This window comes from Diachasmimorpha longicaudata, chromosome 13, assembly GCF_034640455.1.
Source record: "Diachasmimorpha longicaudata isolate KC_UGA_2023 chromosome 13, iyDiaLong2, whole genome shotgun sequence".
Classification (NCBI taxonomy): domain Eukaryota; kingdom Metazoa; phylum Arthropoda; class Insecta; order Hymenoptera; family Braconidae; genus Diachasmimorpha; species Diachasmimorpha longicaudata.
Window position 1 is genome coordinate 5,732,765 of NC_087237.1, and position 16,199 is coordinate 5,748,963.

The window sequence follows — 16,199 nt, forward strand, 5'->3', positions numbered from 1 at the left end:
CAACCTTTTACTTTGTTACTCTGTCTTAGTCTGTCTCGCTCGCTACTCCGTGGAGATGCGCGGAGCATAAACTCTGACACACGAGGGCGTTGCAACTCGCCCATAGAATATCCGGTGGTCGGTGGTGTTGGCGCCACAGCAGAGAACGGATGAAAAAAAAAAAAAAATTCATGATTTCTTTGGCGATCGATTGTGCGCATATCGGTGAGGTCCAGTTTGTTTTTCGGGGAGAGGGAGAAGTAATTCGTGGGAGTAATTGATAGAATGATTGAGGGGGAGATTGGTGGGTTAAATTATTATTGGGTGATTTCTCTAGACGATTAGAAATTCTGAAGATTTATGACTCAATTTTTCGTTGGTAATGTTGAACAGAAATTAGGGCTGAGTGGAGACTCTGGAGACCCTTTTATTTAAATTTGTGCAGCGGTAATTAAAATTGTTGAATGTCTCTCGTCGCAGAATGATTATCGAAGATGATGACGTGATAAAGGGAGAACAGTTGGTTCTGATGAAATTATTTTTTTATTGTTTCAGAACGTAAATAATTGAGGGATTTTTTTTTATTATTTAAAGAGAGAATTAGTGATAGTCCAGTGATATCGATATTTTATTGTGAATGCAATGAGAGAAGCCGTAGGTGGAATTTAAAGGAAAGGGTCTTCAAACTTCAAGAAAAGTTAATCCCGTATTGGGGATTACACAACGTAAAATCTTTATTTATGCTTGAAATGTTTTCCTCGGAGGAATCGCTGTAGCAGATGGGGAATTTGATTTTCACATTTATGGAGTGGACAGGTCGGTGTTGCAACAGCCAATTGACGGTTTATTGTTGAAAATTATTGGGGCAGATGGATTTAAATTGATCTGACACATGCCCTGCGTGGGCATCGATTTGTACTGGTGGCCGGACAGGACGGTCTCCTGCTTGACGGCCGACAGTAGTTTCTGGGCGGTTTAAATTTTCAAATAATGAAAATTTATTGTTTGTTTTTCAGGGGAATTCAACAGGAATCGGAATCACTCTCTTCAGAAGAATCTGGACAGTAGGTGGGAGGAGCTTTTTTTCTTAAAGTTAATCTCGAAGATCTTAGACGACGGCCGGGTCTTTTCTGCAAAGAATAATTGAAGATAAAATGGGAAATGGTTTGGGGACAAAAAAATTAGTCAATGGTTTCCAGGAAATTTTCCTCTCGACGAAATTTTGTCTATGAAATAATTTTAAAAACTTTTGTCCTTTAGTGGCGCGGAAATTTAGAATTTCCCTCAATCTCCAGATTTTTTTTTCTCAGGGGAACGACTTTGTCTGATGACTCAGACCCAAAGAGATAATGCAATCGTTTCAAAAACACAGTTTATGGCCCATTCGAACTTGTGAAAGATAACGAAATTTTTATGCAGATCTTTTTTGTAGATTTTACCTTGCTCTACAAACCAAAGGTCTTTACACAGGTCTCGCTATCAATTTGACACCTACAGAAATCCCACAAAAATTCTCCCTAAAGAAATAAAGTAAAGCTCAAATTTAGCCCAAGCCCTCGCCTTTCATTTTCAGTTACTGGAATTTTTTCAAAATTTTTGACAATCCGTAGAGTGCCTCAAAAACTCGAAACGTTCCGAAGTTATTCACAGGATAATTTCAATTATCTTCTAGGAATTTCGAAAAAAATCTTCACCCCCTCAAAATTGTCAATAAATCAAATCGCGAGCCACGAAAAATAATTTTCAGGTAAATACACTAGAACTTTATAATTGCTATCGACCCTAAAGATTTCGCCAATAAATATTAATTATCTCCTCGTTAATTTACTCTGTAATATCTCTCCCAGAAGGACGAGAAATTCGTCTTGTAGTTGTACGCCTCCTGTCTAAAAGTCGAACAGCAGTACGCATCCTTCCTACATCTCGATAAAATGCCAATCGAAACGGCATGATCGAGTTTGTCCTTCAACTCAATCTTCAGTACCTCCGGGCTGAGTTCAATTGGATACAATCGTCTCAAATGATCGGCTATCATTTTAGAGCTGACCAACGCCCGGCTCTTCTCCAGCTCCTCGACAGCGAGCCGCAGCATCTCAAGGGTTATTGAACACGAACCCCTGGAATGTCGACCTAGAAACCCTGGAGTACCGAAATTTCTTCTGGGATTATCGATACCAAACGGAAACGGGATTACCTGCCATAGTCAGTGACACTTCGACGCCAACATTTTTATGTCAAGGGGTTTAAGCCTTCTAGGTATCTCAGGATTTTAGATAATTTTTTTTTTTTTTAAATCAAGTGTCAAAATGATCCAGTCATGTCGGAGCCGTGCGAAGATAGTCGAGGATCGCGATCCCATGAGTCATGCATAAATCGACGAAGGGCGTATTTACCGTGGAATAGGGAGAATTCGGGGGAATATGGTCTCCGGAAATTCCCCACATTCGGGGAAAACTAGACGCCACAAAGCCGAAAATAACCCGGAATTTATTTTATAATTAAAAAGGATTTATCAATTATTATTGTATTGATGTCGCTTGTAAATTCCGATAGCATTTCCATAAAAAATTCACTGGAGTTCCTCATAAAAAAGCTCTAATTTTACAATAAGAATTAATAAATAGCATGAAAATGTTTTTAATTAAAAAAAAATAGCCGGCGAAAAAAATGCGTTGCGAGGTGCAATGCACCGACAAAACAAAAAATGTAAATTCTAAATTGCTGTGTCGACGAATATAATGTTCCATTTGAAAATGAGAAAAATAATAAGAACCGAATAAGCACATTTTAGTCGCCTCCATCATATCAGGTAGCTCTTCCTACTTTTCGTGATACTCCAAAATCAGTTATCTCCATTCGATAGAATAATCTCGCTCGCTAAATAACATTTTTTCTTATCAATTTATTTTTATCAATTAAGAAGTCAATCTTCTCTAAACAAGTAATTTCACCCGGGAAATTCCATCTCGTCGTGTGTCACCAAAACATTTGCAGAAGCTCAAAAAATCAACGAACAACGTTGGAATGGACTTTTTAAATGACTGAAAAATCCCACACACACACAAATCCCTGCCTCAGACCCCACGCACTGTCTGCAGGTCCATGTGTGGCACGTGGGTGAGGCCTCAAGATACCAAGCAACGCGACAAATCGCAGACTGCCGTCTAAAGTTTACTGGAGGAGGCAATGGGATACACCAGTCACAGCGGCGCCTTCTTCATCAGTTTTTATCCGCTCGCTGCGTAGTCTGTTACAGAACGGCCTCACTCTACTCATTCCTCAACAGTTGTATTGTGAAAGTTCAAGTAAAGTGAATGTGAACGTGAACTCTTCGTTAATGGAATTTCCCTCAATTTCTTGATTAAATTCGATGTAAACTGGGACAGCCCTTTGGATTTTTCATTCACCAGGTGAAATAGGTAATTCCCCTCGTTCCACCGTCGCTTCATTATTTATTTTTTATTGTTTAGTGGCGAGGGCACGCGTTTAATTACAGACAAAGGAGTTGTCCAGACGATTATTCAGAAATCGTGACTCAAGCAATTCGCGCGCCGCCAACTCCAGCTAATACGTGATTTCAAATGTCGATTCCAACTCGCAATTCCACTTGTGTACATATTATTATAAACTGTGACTCATGCGTCTCGTTTACTCGAACTTGATACGATAATCCGGGAAATATTACGCAGAAGAATTCCGTAAAATTGATAATCTTGAGTCTAATGGTTTGTCAATTGTATCAGTTACGATAGCGCGATTTTATTGCTGGCACGCGGCTCCCCGGGGGTTCTTTGGGATTAACGATGAAATGTGTGATGATGGGGTAATTGTTTTCTCTGGAAATGCGAAAGAGCCTCGGAACGTATGAAAACAGGGGATTGAGCAAGTGGGGAAAGTCAGAGAGATGTGTGTACACATACGGGTACAGAAAAAAATTATTCTACAGGGAATTGACGAAAGAATCGATATGTTACCGATAGTTGTGAGTTCCTACAATTGGGAATTTATGAGAACCTCCAGAGCTATTCCCTGAAATTTCGGGGAGAATTATTCGATTGAAAGGGGGATCGATAAATATTTTCCAAATTTCAATGGAACGATAATTAAATAAAAAACCAAAATCGCATTGGGACATTTGACGCAAAAAATTCTCGATTGGTTTCCGATGAATGGTAGGCGGCTCTCAGTCTGGAATAGGAGGTTCTTTTTAAGGATATTTTTGGAGTTCCCCGCTGAGTTCCTGAAGAGTCGAGTTTTTTATTTTTACTCCTAATGGACTTGTCGGGGTTGAGAATTGATTCGTAATTGAGATGATATTTTTAGACTCCTACAGGAGAATGAGTGTGTCATGAGGTTTTTTAATCTCTGGTTTAGTCAATCTCTCGGTAATAATTGCGGAAGTGGAATGTCGAGTTGATGTGTCTGGATATTTACAGAATTATCGCGGTTCTGGGAGAAATAATCGAGATTCCTCGTTGGGTATAATTCCTTCAACCAAATTATTAAAAGGATTAAACCATATTCTTTCCTCAGCGTGAAGTCTCTCTTTTCCTCAACATAATTAGCCCTCAATTAATTATTCCTCGTTGTCAACCTGTCAATGTCTTTTCAGAATAAAAAAATGCAGAAGAGTGAATTCCATGTGAGCCTGACACCGGGCGAACTGGGTCGCTACAAGACCCCATCAACAATGTCCAATAACCACTCGCACATTCCAGTACCAAAGTCCTTTGGTTCTCCCAACAAGTCCAGCCTTCATTCCATTGTAAAACGCGGAAATTCGACAAATGCACTTAGCGATAAGATTGGAGGGAGTTCACCGGGTAAAGCACCATCGGTTGCTGCTTACAAGGCGTCCTTTGAACGTCTGGATGCCGCTGCTGCTATGAGCAACTCTCAGAAACGCATTCTGAATGACAATCACAGCTCAGTCACCAGCAATTCATTAAAAATCCAGGAGACACCCAAGAGGCCGATTAATGCCCTCAATAGTTCAATTTTCAATGGGAATAACACTAATGTTAATAATAATAATGGTGTTACGGTGGGTGAGGTGAATTGGAAATATAAGTTCGAGGATTCGGAGAGGAAGAGGAAATCGCTGATTCAAAAATCTGATGCTGGTAATTCACGAGATTTGGGATGAGTTAATGGACGAAACTTTTCATTTTAATTCATCAAATCACTGGGAAATGAAAAATTAATTTTATATCGTCTTGATTACAGACGTTTGACGATATAATTATTAATGCAAAAGTGACGGTCCATTAATTCATTCAAAAAATATTCTTTCCCAATAATGGATTGTAATTTGCAAATTCGTTAGTCTCTCCCATGAAATATTTTCTTACGTTACCATAATTAAAAAAAGCTTCCACCCTGACGAGATTAATTCCCCCCCAGTAACGAAGGAGAACGCCGATCTTGATAAGAAATACCGTCAACTCCTCCGCGACAACAACGTTCTTCAGTCTCAAGTGCGCACCAAAGACGAAGAACTCCATAAACTCCGATCAGGTAAATGGAGACTAATAAATAATAATCAATCAATTACTTGAACGATTGAATATTTAATTGCGACATTGTGATATCCTCAGTGTCAGAGAGACTCTGCAAGGAGTATGAGCAGCAAAAACGTCAGTATGACGTGGAGACGGGGGCCCTCCACAAAGCAATGCAGCAGGCGTCGCAAGTAGGCACAATTAATTAGATTAACATAAAACCATGAAGGTTCTTTATTCGTATGAATTAATCGAGCACCTTAAATAACAGTGGTACAAGCAAAATCGTCAGCTCAAGAGACAATCCCTGGTGCTCACCCAGAGAATCCTTGAGTCACGTCCCGATGCACTCGCCGATGATTTGTGCCTGTCTGACGAGGTCGATGCTAATGAAATTGATGATGCTGAAGAGTTACGGCAGACTATCACTGGTCAGTATCCCATCGAAAACCCGTTGGCTGAATTAATCGACGGGTTTTGTTATTCAAATGTCACCATAAAGTTGGATGAGTCAATTTTCCCGGAATTTAAGACTTATTTAAGATTGAGTAATTAATTCAATATCTACATTAACACAACCATTAAAATTTGTGCGAAATTTTATTGCATTTTTACTGATCAATAATGAATAAATTGAAAAAATAAATATGTTCACTGATTTCTATGGAACTTGCGACAATCCAATGAAAACTAAATAAAATCCCGAATAAAATGATTCTCTCGTTAATAGACGAGACCATTGACAAATGAATCCCCCAAAGCTCTTCCAACTAATCTGCGAAAATATTTTCAGAGCTGAGTGCTGAAGTTGCTCGCCTGCAAACAGAATTAAATGCAGCGAGACTCCAGGAGTTTGAGGCGCAAGAGCAAGCGGCTTTATCCAATGCTCGACTAGAGGAAGAAACAGAAATGAGAGATAAAAGTGAAGAAGTGATAAAACAACTCACTATTCACAAAGAGAACATGGAGAGGGTCTCGAGAATGGTGGCTGATGAAGTGCAAGCACTGAAAGCTCAATGTGACCGAGAGAGAGAGCACGCTAAGATGATCAAAATTGAAGCTGACAGAGTGCAAAAAGAGAGAAATGTTTTGGCACATCAGAGTGCACTGCTGATGGCAGGAGTCAGTGATGATTCCAATGGACGTCTACTCGCTATACTCCAAGAGGTTGAGACACTGAAGAGAGACCTCGAGGAGGAGAAACAGACGCACTCCGAGCAGATGCAACTCCTCCAGGATAAACTCGAGGAGAAGGAGTCGAATGTTGAGTTTGAGATTGTTGAGGAGAAGCTCAAGCTCTCGGAAGTCGAGATGAATATGGTGATGAAGAGGGCTGAGAGGGCGGAGAGAGAGGTGGAGAGGCTCGAGGGTGTGGTCGCTAAATTGGAAGAGATGCTCGGAGATACGCAGAATAAGGGTACACCACCACCACCTCCAGCGCCACCACTTCCACCACCACCTCCCCCATTGCCAGCCGCTGATAATGTTTCAAGATCGACGGTGAAGCTGTTGACGAGGGAACGAGCCGAGGGGGGTGGTGATCGAAATTCCGCGATTTGTGATATGACGAGTATTCTTGGAATTGCTAAAAAACCAGCAGCCGTACCCCAACAGCCTGGTAATTATTCTGATACTGATTTACAACCGAACAATAATGAAATAACATGTAATAAACAAAAATCATATGAATTATTTCACTCCAGCCATAGACGACATAATAAATCAGATAAAAGGAGGGAAGTTCACGCTCAAACAAACAGATGTAAGTACCAGAAATTTTCGTCGTAAATTCATAAAAATGTTTATTTCAACTCCATTAATAACCCGTGCAGAAACAACGGGAAGAGGAGAGACGAAGAAAACGCGAGATGGAGAGTGCCCCAGCAGCTGTATCCGAGATGCTGAATATTCTGGGTACCATGAGACGACGGGCAAAGCCAATCAGGCAGCCTCTCCCCTACCCCAATGTTTCCCCATGATTATCATTCACAATTATATCACTACGCATCACAAAAATTTAATCTTACAAGTATTACAAATGCCGCGTAAAAAATATCTATATATACTTATACATATGTACTAAAGAATGAAAAATAAGCATTCATTTCGTTTTCAGCGTCAAAAATGTATCGGTAAATATTTTTTGAGTAAATGATTCTTTTTCAATTTTTCTCTCGTTCCTCACTGACTCAATTGGTCTAGTATTTTGTCAATCATTGAGGGCAATTTGGAGGCTTCAAAGAGCATCACTCGCCTGTGAGGGACCATTTCCTCATCATCATCCGCCCAGGCACTCGTGTCAGAGTCTTTATCAACTGAGAATTCAAAACTACACATTGCATCCTCAGCGAATATCGCCTCCTCTGGATTACTCCATATTAATTCGAGGTCCTCAGCTTCCCTCTTCTTCTTCTTACCAGGTGTATTCTTTGGCTTGTAGAGCTTTGATATTAACACGTAGTACTGAAAGTCGTAGGGCATTTTCTTATTCACAGCTCGTTTCATGTCGGCTAACAAGTTCTCGAGTAGGGGAACTGCTATGTTTGCAGGAATGTTGACGAATCTCTCGTTTATTATGAGACCGAGGGCAGCTGAGTCATTCTCCAGTATGCTTTTTATCAGGGCGTTTGTGGCGTCCGAGGCGTAGTCGCTTGAGTAATCAGCCAAAACTTTTCGAAGTTGTTTTATGCAGTTTTGGTTCTGGGGTGAAGAGAAACATTTTTTAACATCAATTTTTTTATGCCCAGTCGTCCCTTTGAAAGGGAATTGGGGGATTTTTTTAGGAGAACCATTTTTTTCTTGGATATTATCTGAGAGAGGTGATAATATCTTTATGGAGACATTTTATAGAGCAACGATGCGAGAGAATCATTTCAGGATTTTGCTTGCACAGAGAAAAATCAACTTGTGAACATGAGTTTCAACGAGAAAAAATTATTCTATTCATTTAACATAAACAACTATCAATTAATAACTTTAGTATTTTTCTATTATTTAATTTAGCAACAATTTTCTCATGCAAAATTGAAGAAGATTTCTTTCGAGATTATACATTTTCCAGTGTTGAAAGACATTCACATTTACCTGTCCCTGAGAAATATTAATGACCGTCGTGATTCCAAAGACATCATTAACATCATTCTCATCATCATCCTCATCATCCTCGTCGTCCCCGTCCTGTTTCACCACAGACCCCACATAATTGCGTTCGATAATGAAATTAGCGAGTTCCGAGGTCTCCACCTTGGCCTTGAGAAACAGCTGTTGGAGGAGCAGTTTGATTCCGTTGAAATCCGGATCCTCAGGAATTCGTCCCACAAAGTCCACCATGATGTGAGTGCCCTGGACATACACATCAGACTCGTTATTACATTTACGGGGGGAAGACCGCGTGGAGAAGACACTTTGAGGTTAGGAACATTTCGTTGACGAAGGATGAGGTTTTGGGGAGTTGCAGGTGAATCCTACCTGTAGGTCATTGATGTCCGTATCATTGTCGTCACTGCTGTCATTGCTGCTGTTCACCTCTTCATTTTCTTTCGACTTTTCGTCGATTTCGCGTTTTTTAGCCGGCGCTGACATTGTCACGAGCACACTTTCACGTCTGAACACGCCTTGCCGTATCTACTGACTACTCAGTGAGTCAACAGTAGAAAGTGTGATTCGAACCACAAATTTTAATTATTAAAAATCCATTAAGGGTGGAAAAAAATATATAAATTCATATTTATGAGCGAAATAATTTTTCCACGTATGAAAAATATAATTGACAATAAACTTTAATTTTCTCCAGATTTTAAAGACAGACAAATGATTTCCGGGGAAGGAATGCGCGCGCGCCAGTTCGACTGTGGCAGAACAAGTACAAAAAATTCGCTGGTGAGAAAAAATTTCAAAAAAGCTCCAAAATACTCCGCAATTACCCCACAGCAATTGCATTCGATTAATCAAAGGAACTCATCAATAAAAAAAATCCAGACAGTAAAAATAATTTTACGTCTCTGGGTGCGCACCTTATCTACTGAGTAGTTGATGAACATTTTCATTATTTCATAATTGACAACATCCTCCGATATAGACAAGGAAATAAAATATATATCATAATAACGGAAAAGTATTGAAGATGAACAAACGATTTCCGGCGAGAAAATGTGCGCGCGCGGTTTTGATTGTGGGGGAGTGACTGAAAATGCCAGACAACATGAAAAAAATCAGTGCAAAATACTATTTCCTGCGTGTAACCGCGAGTCTTCCGTAAGTACTCAACATTCCCCCCACTCGACTAATCAACAAATCGACACGTAAATAAATCCCATCAACAGAAACGAAGAAAAAAATTGCAAATTTCAATCAAAAAAAATTAAATCATCGAATCTGAAGACAAGTGCACCCCGAAAATCCCAGAAATTACCCTGTATTGAATATCGATGCAGGGGGTGGTAGACACCACCACTGACAGTACTGAAACAACGCTCCGGGGTAAAACGCACAATCAATTTTCACGTCATGCGCACACAAGGGAACTCCATCCCTAAAATTGATTCCAAACCACGCAAACTCGGAATTTACACATTCAATGATCGTAGACCGTGCAAAAGTCAATTGATAAAAGGAGATATTGTGACAATGAATGTCAGGCGCGTGATGAGAAACTGAAGTGTTAAAAAAATTCGCATAATATCCTGGGGCATTAGGGGGCTCTTTATCGAAATTTCATGATAATTCTAATGGCTAAACTTTTTAAATGTATGCCTCCCCGCGACCATTGAAGCCGCGCTAGAACCCAGCTACCCGTGACTGATGCACACAGACGGCGGAAGCTCCCCTCCACCCTCTCCCCCTCGCAATTTCCCTCATCTTCGGAAAATTCGATTAAAGTCGATGCGCATGGGCGAAAGGAGAGACGGAAATTTCAGCTTTTCTCAAATTTCCCAGTGTCTGTCAGGTGGCACCACCACGCAAACCCCGCGTATTTTATTCCAACCATTAGATCTCTCGCATCCCCCCCATCGCCCACCCACCCCCCTGACACTTCAGTCATACGTTTGTCTACATGTTTTGTACAACAGCTTTGGTCCAACCGTTCGCACCACCTTCCCGCGCTCAGTGGCGTTCGCCGATCGGTTTTAGCAATAAATTTAATCCCCTAAATAATTGATAAATCCGTGGGATCGTATAAAGAACATCACTAAATAAACAAATAAGGACGAGGACGACAATCACCGACTGGCGACGGAGTTTAAAACGTAATAATCGATGTTGTTGGATTGTTTCTTTAACTCATGTTGTATTTATGACACTCATAACCTTGAGGGTGGTCCGGTGATTTGTCGGGAGGGGTGGGAAATGGCAGGAAAAGGGGGAAAAACGAGAGTTAACTGCTGTGAGGGGAATAAAAAACAGTCATTCGTGAGTGAATGGGGGAGGGAGATAAATTGCTCTGGTATTTTATTAGGTGTTCGTCATGCTAATCGTTATTTCTTCATTGTCCGGAGTTTATTGACATTTTTTTATTTCGTGTTTTTAACGACATTTTTCACTGGTGGTTTGAGTTTATCGAAGGCCTCGACGCATGCATGTTAACCTGTTGCCACCGATCCCAGGGAAAATTAAATATTCTCGTGTCGTCTGATCGACTGATAACGCACTCAGTTTCCTATTGACTCCGATGATGAGGAATTTATGGTAATTTTAGTCCGGGAGTTGCGTAAGTTACGAAATGAAAATGAAAAAATTACTTCTTGATGAATTTTTTGGCTGGTAAATAATTATCGTGGTGGATGCTGTCATCGTGGCCTCCACTGGACCATTGAAGTGCCGGGGGATGACCCTGAGGATTAGGAAATATAATCGCGAGTTGAAATGAAGGTATTGATGTATTCAACGGAACATGGAAGATGTGGGTCAATCGATCGTTTAGTTCATTCGTTATTTTTCCAGTTGTATCCCCCTCTCTGTCCCTTATTCCTGTCACTTCTCATTCTGTCCTTGTTCGATAGGCTGTAGTGGAGAGAACCCCAGCTGCTGCACGAGCGTACGCATCCACGGATCGATCGAGCGACACTCTAGCCGTAGACGTTTAGTCGACTCCTGTTCTTCAAATTCTCCCACAATTACAATTTCATTGTTATGACAGTGACTTGATAATTTGCGGTTATGGGGGTGATTTATTGAGGTATAACGATGTTAGGGAGGTCTGGGGATCAGGGGATTATTATTCGGCGAATGTGCGGATGTGTAGGGGTCTCTTCGTTCCCAAATTTTCGCACAATTGCTATTTTATTTCGATAATTGTGGACAGAATTGATGAATAATTATGTTAGAAAAATTTGGGGGGTGGTGGGGAGGTGTGAGCTGTGATTGAAATCCTCATATTAATTTTCGCAGATTTCGAGATATGTTAAAGTCGTTAATTTTTGTGGAATTCAGAGATTTGGAAAATTCAGTGGGTTTTCAAAATGTTCAATTCAGTTGTACGTAATACTATTTAAATTTTATTTAACTCTTGAAGGCCCATGTAGTCAGTCCCAGGACCCGTTGGATTTTTCGTGAAATAAAAAATTGGGAACTTCACCCCTTTATCACATTGTGCAGTTGCTCCCCTGAAAATTCCGGAAAATGTCGGAGAAGTGACTGAATTGGCCGAGGAATTTAAAACTTTTCCAACAGCGAGATGTGCAAATTTCTTCAGATATTTATCATAGCCACAATGAAATTAAACCATCTGGCAACACGGATGGGGCGGGGTGTTCTGGCACACTCTAACTCTGACGATGTTACTCTCTCTTGGGGCGCGCAACTGGTTGATTTATCGGTGCTTTTGCCTTGGCTTTTACCTCTATTCCGTTAACCCCCCGGGTGCGTTTCCGTTTCGTGCAACTATAGTTTAGTTGCTGCGATAGAGGAATTAGATTGCAAGGGGGGTTGGGAAGGGGGAGGGGGTTAAACTACTCGGTGGGGCGATTCGAAGATATAAGGCGATTTTTTTTCACGGGGATGGGGACGATTGATTCGTATTAGGGTTAGGCTTAGGGTGAATTAGTGAAGCGTTGCGTGCGCAGAGGTTTATGTTTAATTGCTTGATTATTATAGGGTGCGTGGGAACCGCGCGAACTTGACTACATGTTCACAGAGACAATATTACGTGTGATGAATTTATTCAGAAGTCGGATCGCACAATATTTAATTGCAAAAAAAATTTTGTTGATTTTTGGATTTTTTGTTCAGAAGAAAATAGAGTAGATTTGCATGAAGTCCATTAGGTGATTGATTTATTTATTAAATGATTTGTTTGTTTATTTACTGGAGTATTGCCGTGAACGGTAGTTAAATATTTTGATCGTTAATTAAAGCTGCAGGAGAGGGGGTAATTCAATAGAAAATATTTTTTTAAATTAAAAATAATATGAGATTATTCAATTAAATATTTTTCATACACTTTCATTTCGTTCACAATGAAAAATCTGCCACTTGAAAAAACTAATTTTTTTAATTCCCAGTACCTCGCACCCATTGTTATCCACATTTAATCCGATTTACTAGTTGAAATATTTTTTTTTATCCTCCCAGCTCTTCGATAAAAAAATATCTCCATGGAATTCCCATCTCATTCACTTCGTTATATCGTCCGAGTTTCAGTTGACTCATTGTATTTCATTACAAAGATTTTTTTTCAACTCGACGGCGAGCGTCTCGGATTAATCACATCTCCAAGTTTTCCTTTCATCTCGAGAACTCACCCCCCAAAATCCCGACCAAGAAGTTGTTTCGCAATAAAATGACGAGTGAGGTATTTTCATTTGATAAAGGGAGGGTGACGTTTTTTACTTCAGTTCATGAAAAACAATTTCGGGGATATACAAATAAGTACTTCGGGGGTGGAATGGGGGTGGAGTGTATTTGGATGTGTGTGGATGAGCCGGTGCTGGGGGGGGGGGGGGAGCCACGCGTACACTATCATACGATCATAAGCCGCGTATTCAACCGTCCCTATCCACTCCTACCCCTCTCTCTCACCCTCATCTTGGCCCTTCAACCCTCGCTTCCTCGCCCCTTCCCCCTCCCCCTCACCCACCCCCGTGTTCAGCCGATCGTCAGCGGATATTAAACTTTTGGGACAAAGCGATGTCGCTTTACCACTCGGTCTAGTTTTTTTTTTTTTTTTATCTGCTCCCGGACATTGGAGTCATCGCTCGCTGTTATAGTGCAACTGCACGCGATCCATGTGACCGTACATTTCATAATTTCCGTGACCAATGTGTGGGGATATAGTGGCGCTTTGATTGTTATCGGTTTCTTCGACGTAAATAGAGTTTGAAGTATTTTATTAGATGTTTGCTTTTACATCATGCATGGCGACAAATTTCTATGAAAATTTATGGTATCGTTCTTAACAAAAAAAATGAAAATCTGTTAACAACATAAAGAAAATTATTAAGAAATTGTATTTTATTTTTAATAAATTATGATTTAGTGGTTTAATTATTGAATGAGTCTTTCCTTAAAATTTTTCATTATATTTCATTTATATGATTTAGCGAAATAATTGTTGCCTATTGAGACTTTGATTGTTATCCGTATCTTGGATATTTATTTACTAGGCTGGCATGGAAAAAAATATTTTTCTATTTCTTGAAATGATAAATGAGTGCATTGACTCTTTTAAACAATTTAAATAATTACGAGGCACGTTGAGAATTGAATATTATTCTTTATTCTGTGTTATAGTTCGTATTTACATTGTGGTAATCGCATTTAAAAAATCACGAAAGTCACTTGTTCAATTTGTTTATCATAATTTCGGGGACCGATTTAGATTCGCTCCCGGGGAGATCGGCAACGTTGCAGCTTTTTCTGGGTGGAAGATAAAATTATTATAATTATTAAGTCGTCGACGATTGGTCGTTGGTCATCTGTATGGATTGATTGTTGGGGGAGTACGACGATTGGCTAAAAATTCAGAGGGAGGAAAGCCTTCGAGTGAGGAGCTCACCGATTTGGGGATTTTCGGGGTGAATGGGAAGGGGTCAGTGGGACTCAACGGGTCCACGTGTGAGAGGCCCCCTGGGGTGCTGGGACGGACCGTCAGCAGACAAATACCCGGAGAGCGTGACATATTTTTGAATTATACAGCTATACTCAGGAAGATGAATGAATGCCACCCAAAACTTGTCCCTCAAATTTTCGAAAATAAATTTAAATGACTTCATTTATTGCATCTCATAATTTAGAGTTTATCTTTTCACATCTGTTGCTGATGAAGGCAAAATGGACTATTCAGGCTTGGTACAGCATTTTTCATGTTTAACAATCTGGTCGAAGATCTAGAGGACATAGTAATTCTGCTGAAAATGAAAAATCGAATTTTCCGGTTATTTTCACGTTTTACTGCCGCTAAAATATTCTGGATAATTTTTCAAATCGACTTATTTCTTTACTTATCCATTCATTCACTCATTTAAGTTGTACTTTCAAAATTTCCCAAGTTCCCAATCTCAATCTCGTCTAAATATTGCATATTCCGAATTTTAATAAAATTTAAAACAAATAATTGTGCCTAACTGGAGCCAATAAAATCTATAAAATCCTCCACAACATCCAAAAAATTAATTAACAAATAATTCTGTACTTAACCACTATTGTTGTCAAACAACATAACTAATAAGAATACAATGACAGAAGCCATTTCCACTTTTCTGTATTGTCTTGGGTCATCCGTTAAAAAAAAACTACACGATTCAGCTTTTTTCTCACAAACTCATCGTCCCTCCTCGCGTTTTATTCACATATAATTAACCCATTCCCGTTCAAAAGAAAAAGGAAATAAAAAGTAATTGAGTAGTCATTTACTCACAAAAAGTGTAAAAAGTCCTCCGGGTACAGCTAACCCAGAATGTGAGACGAGAGCTGTGAAAAAACTCAATCCAAGAATGGTGTGAAAATAGTAGAACGGGGTTTGGTGTGATAGGGGAAGGGGGGTTGGTTGGTTGGGGGGACGGGGGGGGGGGAGAGCACTGAAGTAGGGAAAACGAGAAGCTTATTTCAAATTCACCGTTGGCTATCCCGCTTCGAAACGCACGGCCGGGTTTTTCCGCATTACCTTTTTCTCCCCCTGACGTTTTCCTTTTCTCTCCAAACGTCTTTACCCCCTCGCGCGCGTTGATTTTCACCCCCTGTACATTATCCCCCCCTCCCCCTCCACCTCCACACCGCTCAACCACCATATTTTTTCCCGCACGAATGATTCGAGAGATTTATTTATCGAAACTCGAGACGAGATTTCTCAATAAAAAAAAATTAAGTTAAACATTAATTTTCGCACTTCTCGGATTTCGTGAAAATATTTATTGGACTTTTTTTTGTGGGGGTAGTTCACTTTGAAAATTTATCTCACATGACAGGGATGAATGGGTAATACTGGTACTGGAACGCGACTTTCATATTTTTTAATATTTTTGTCAATATTTTTTAATATTTTTGTTGATGAAAAATGTGAAAATTTTTGAAACTAATTAATTCTGTGAAAATTCATTGTTAATTCTGGAAGGGATCGGGTTTAGTCAGGACGTGGAAAGCTGATTAATTCAATTTTTATGACAGAATATTCTGTATTTCCATCGACCTCGGAATATCCTACAATATTCGGAAAATTAAATTGTATAAAAATTTTCGGTATGAAAAACAGTTGCGCGAAAATGACGAGAATCATTATAAATGCAA

General features: G+C 39.8%; 3 protein-coding genes across 4 annotated transcripts; 1 reads left to right on the forward strand and 2 right to left on the reverse strand.

The window, feature by feature from the left end:
* Nucleotides 1–157: 157 nt before the first annotated feature.
* Nucleotides 158–2,071, reverse strand: LOC135168473 (uncharacterized). Its single transcript, XM_064132688.1, has 2 exons — nt 1,808–2,071; nt 158–1,109 (listed from the first exon to the last, which is right to left on the reverse strand). Exons 1-2 carry the CDS (start codon nt 2,069–2,071, stop codon nt 1,002–1,004), a joined length of 372 nt encoding a protein of 123 aa, XP_063988758.1. The 3' UTR covers nt 158–1,001.
* Nucleotides 2,072–2,096: 25 nt separating this feature from the next.
* Nucleotides 2,097–7,649, forward strand: LOC135168461 (shootin-1). Of its 2 annotated transcripts, none has more exons than XM_064132671.1 (8): nt 2,097–2,235; nt 4,592–5,102; nt 5,383–5,496; nt 5,577–5,671; nt 5,752–5,911; nt 6,274–7,098; nt 7,184–7,242; nt 7,313–7,649. In XM_064132671.1, exons 2-8 carry the CDS (start codon nt 4,601–4,603, stop codon nt 7,457–7,459), a joined length of 1,902 nt encoding a protein of 633 aa, XP_063988741.1. In that variant the 5' UTR covers nt 2,097–2,235; nt 4,592–4,600; the 3' UTR covers nt 7,460–7,649. The 2 variants fall into 2 exon arrangements, with proteins under 2 accessions (XP_063988741.1, XP_063988740.1); XM_064132670.1 differs by lacking the exon at nt 2,097–2,235 and adding an exon at nt 3,260–3,398.
* On the reverse strand, nt 7,257–9,111 carry LOC135168468 (protein BCCIP homolog). The gene is made up of 3 exons (XM_064132681.1): nt 8,949–9,111; nt 8,565–8,822; nt 7,257–8,180 (listed from the first exon to the last, which is right to left on the reverse strand). The coding sequence occupies exons 1-3, from the start codon at nt 9,060–9,062 to the stop codon at nt 7,662–7,664; spliced, it is 891 nt and encodes a 296-aa protein (XP_063988751.1). The 5' UTR covers nt 9,063–9,111; the 3' UTR covers nt 7,257–7,661.
* Between the last annotated feature and the right edge of the window lie 7,088 nt (nt 9,112–16,199).

Coding starts and splice junctions, on each gene's coding strand:
- LOC135168473 (XM_064132688.1), bottom strand. CDS start 2,071: ATGCTGCGGCTCGCTGTCGAGGAGCTGGAGAAGAGCCGGGCGTTGGTC. Junction 1,110..1,807: donor TCTGGGAGAGATATTACAGA/GTAAATTAACGA, acceptor TATTCTTTGCAG/AAAAGACCCGGCCGTCGTCT.
- LOC135168461 (XM_064132671.1), top strand. CDS start 4,601: ATGCAGAAGAGTGAATTCCATGTGAGCCTGACACCGGGCGAACTGGGT. Junction 5,672..5,751: donor CAATGCAGCAGGCGTCGCAA/GTAGGCACAATT, acceptor CTTAAATAACAG/TGGTACAAGCAAAATCGTCA. Junction 5,912..6,273: donor GTTACGGCAGACTATCACTG/GTCAGTATCCCA, acceptor AAATATTTTCAG/AGCTGAGTGCTGAAGTTGCT.
- LOC135168468 (XM_064132681.1), bottom strand. CDS start 9,062: ATGTCAGCGCCGGCTAAAAAACGCGAAATCGACGAAAAGTCGAAAGAA. Junction 8,823..8,948: donor CGGACATCAATGACCTACAG/GTAGGATTCACC, acceptor GTGTATGTCCAG/GGCACTCACATCATGGTGGA. Junction 8,181..8,564: donor TTAATATTTCTCAGGGACAG/GTAAATGTGAAT, acceptor TCTTCACCCCAG/AACCAAAACTGCATAAAACA.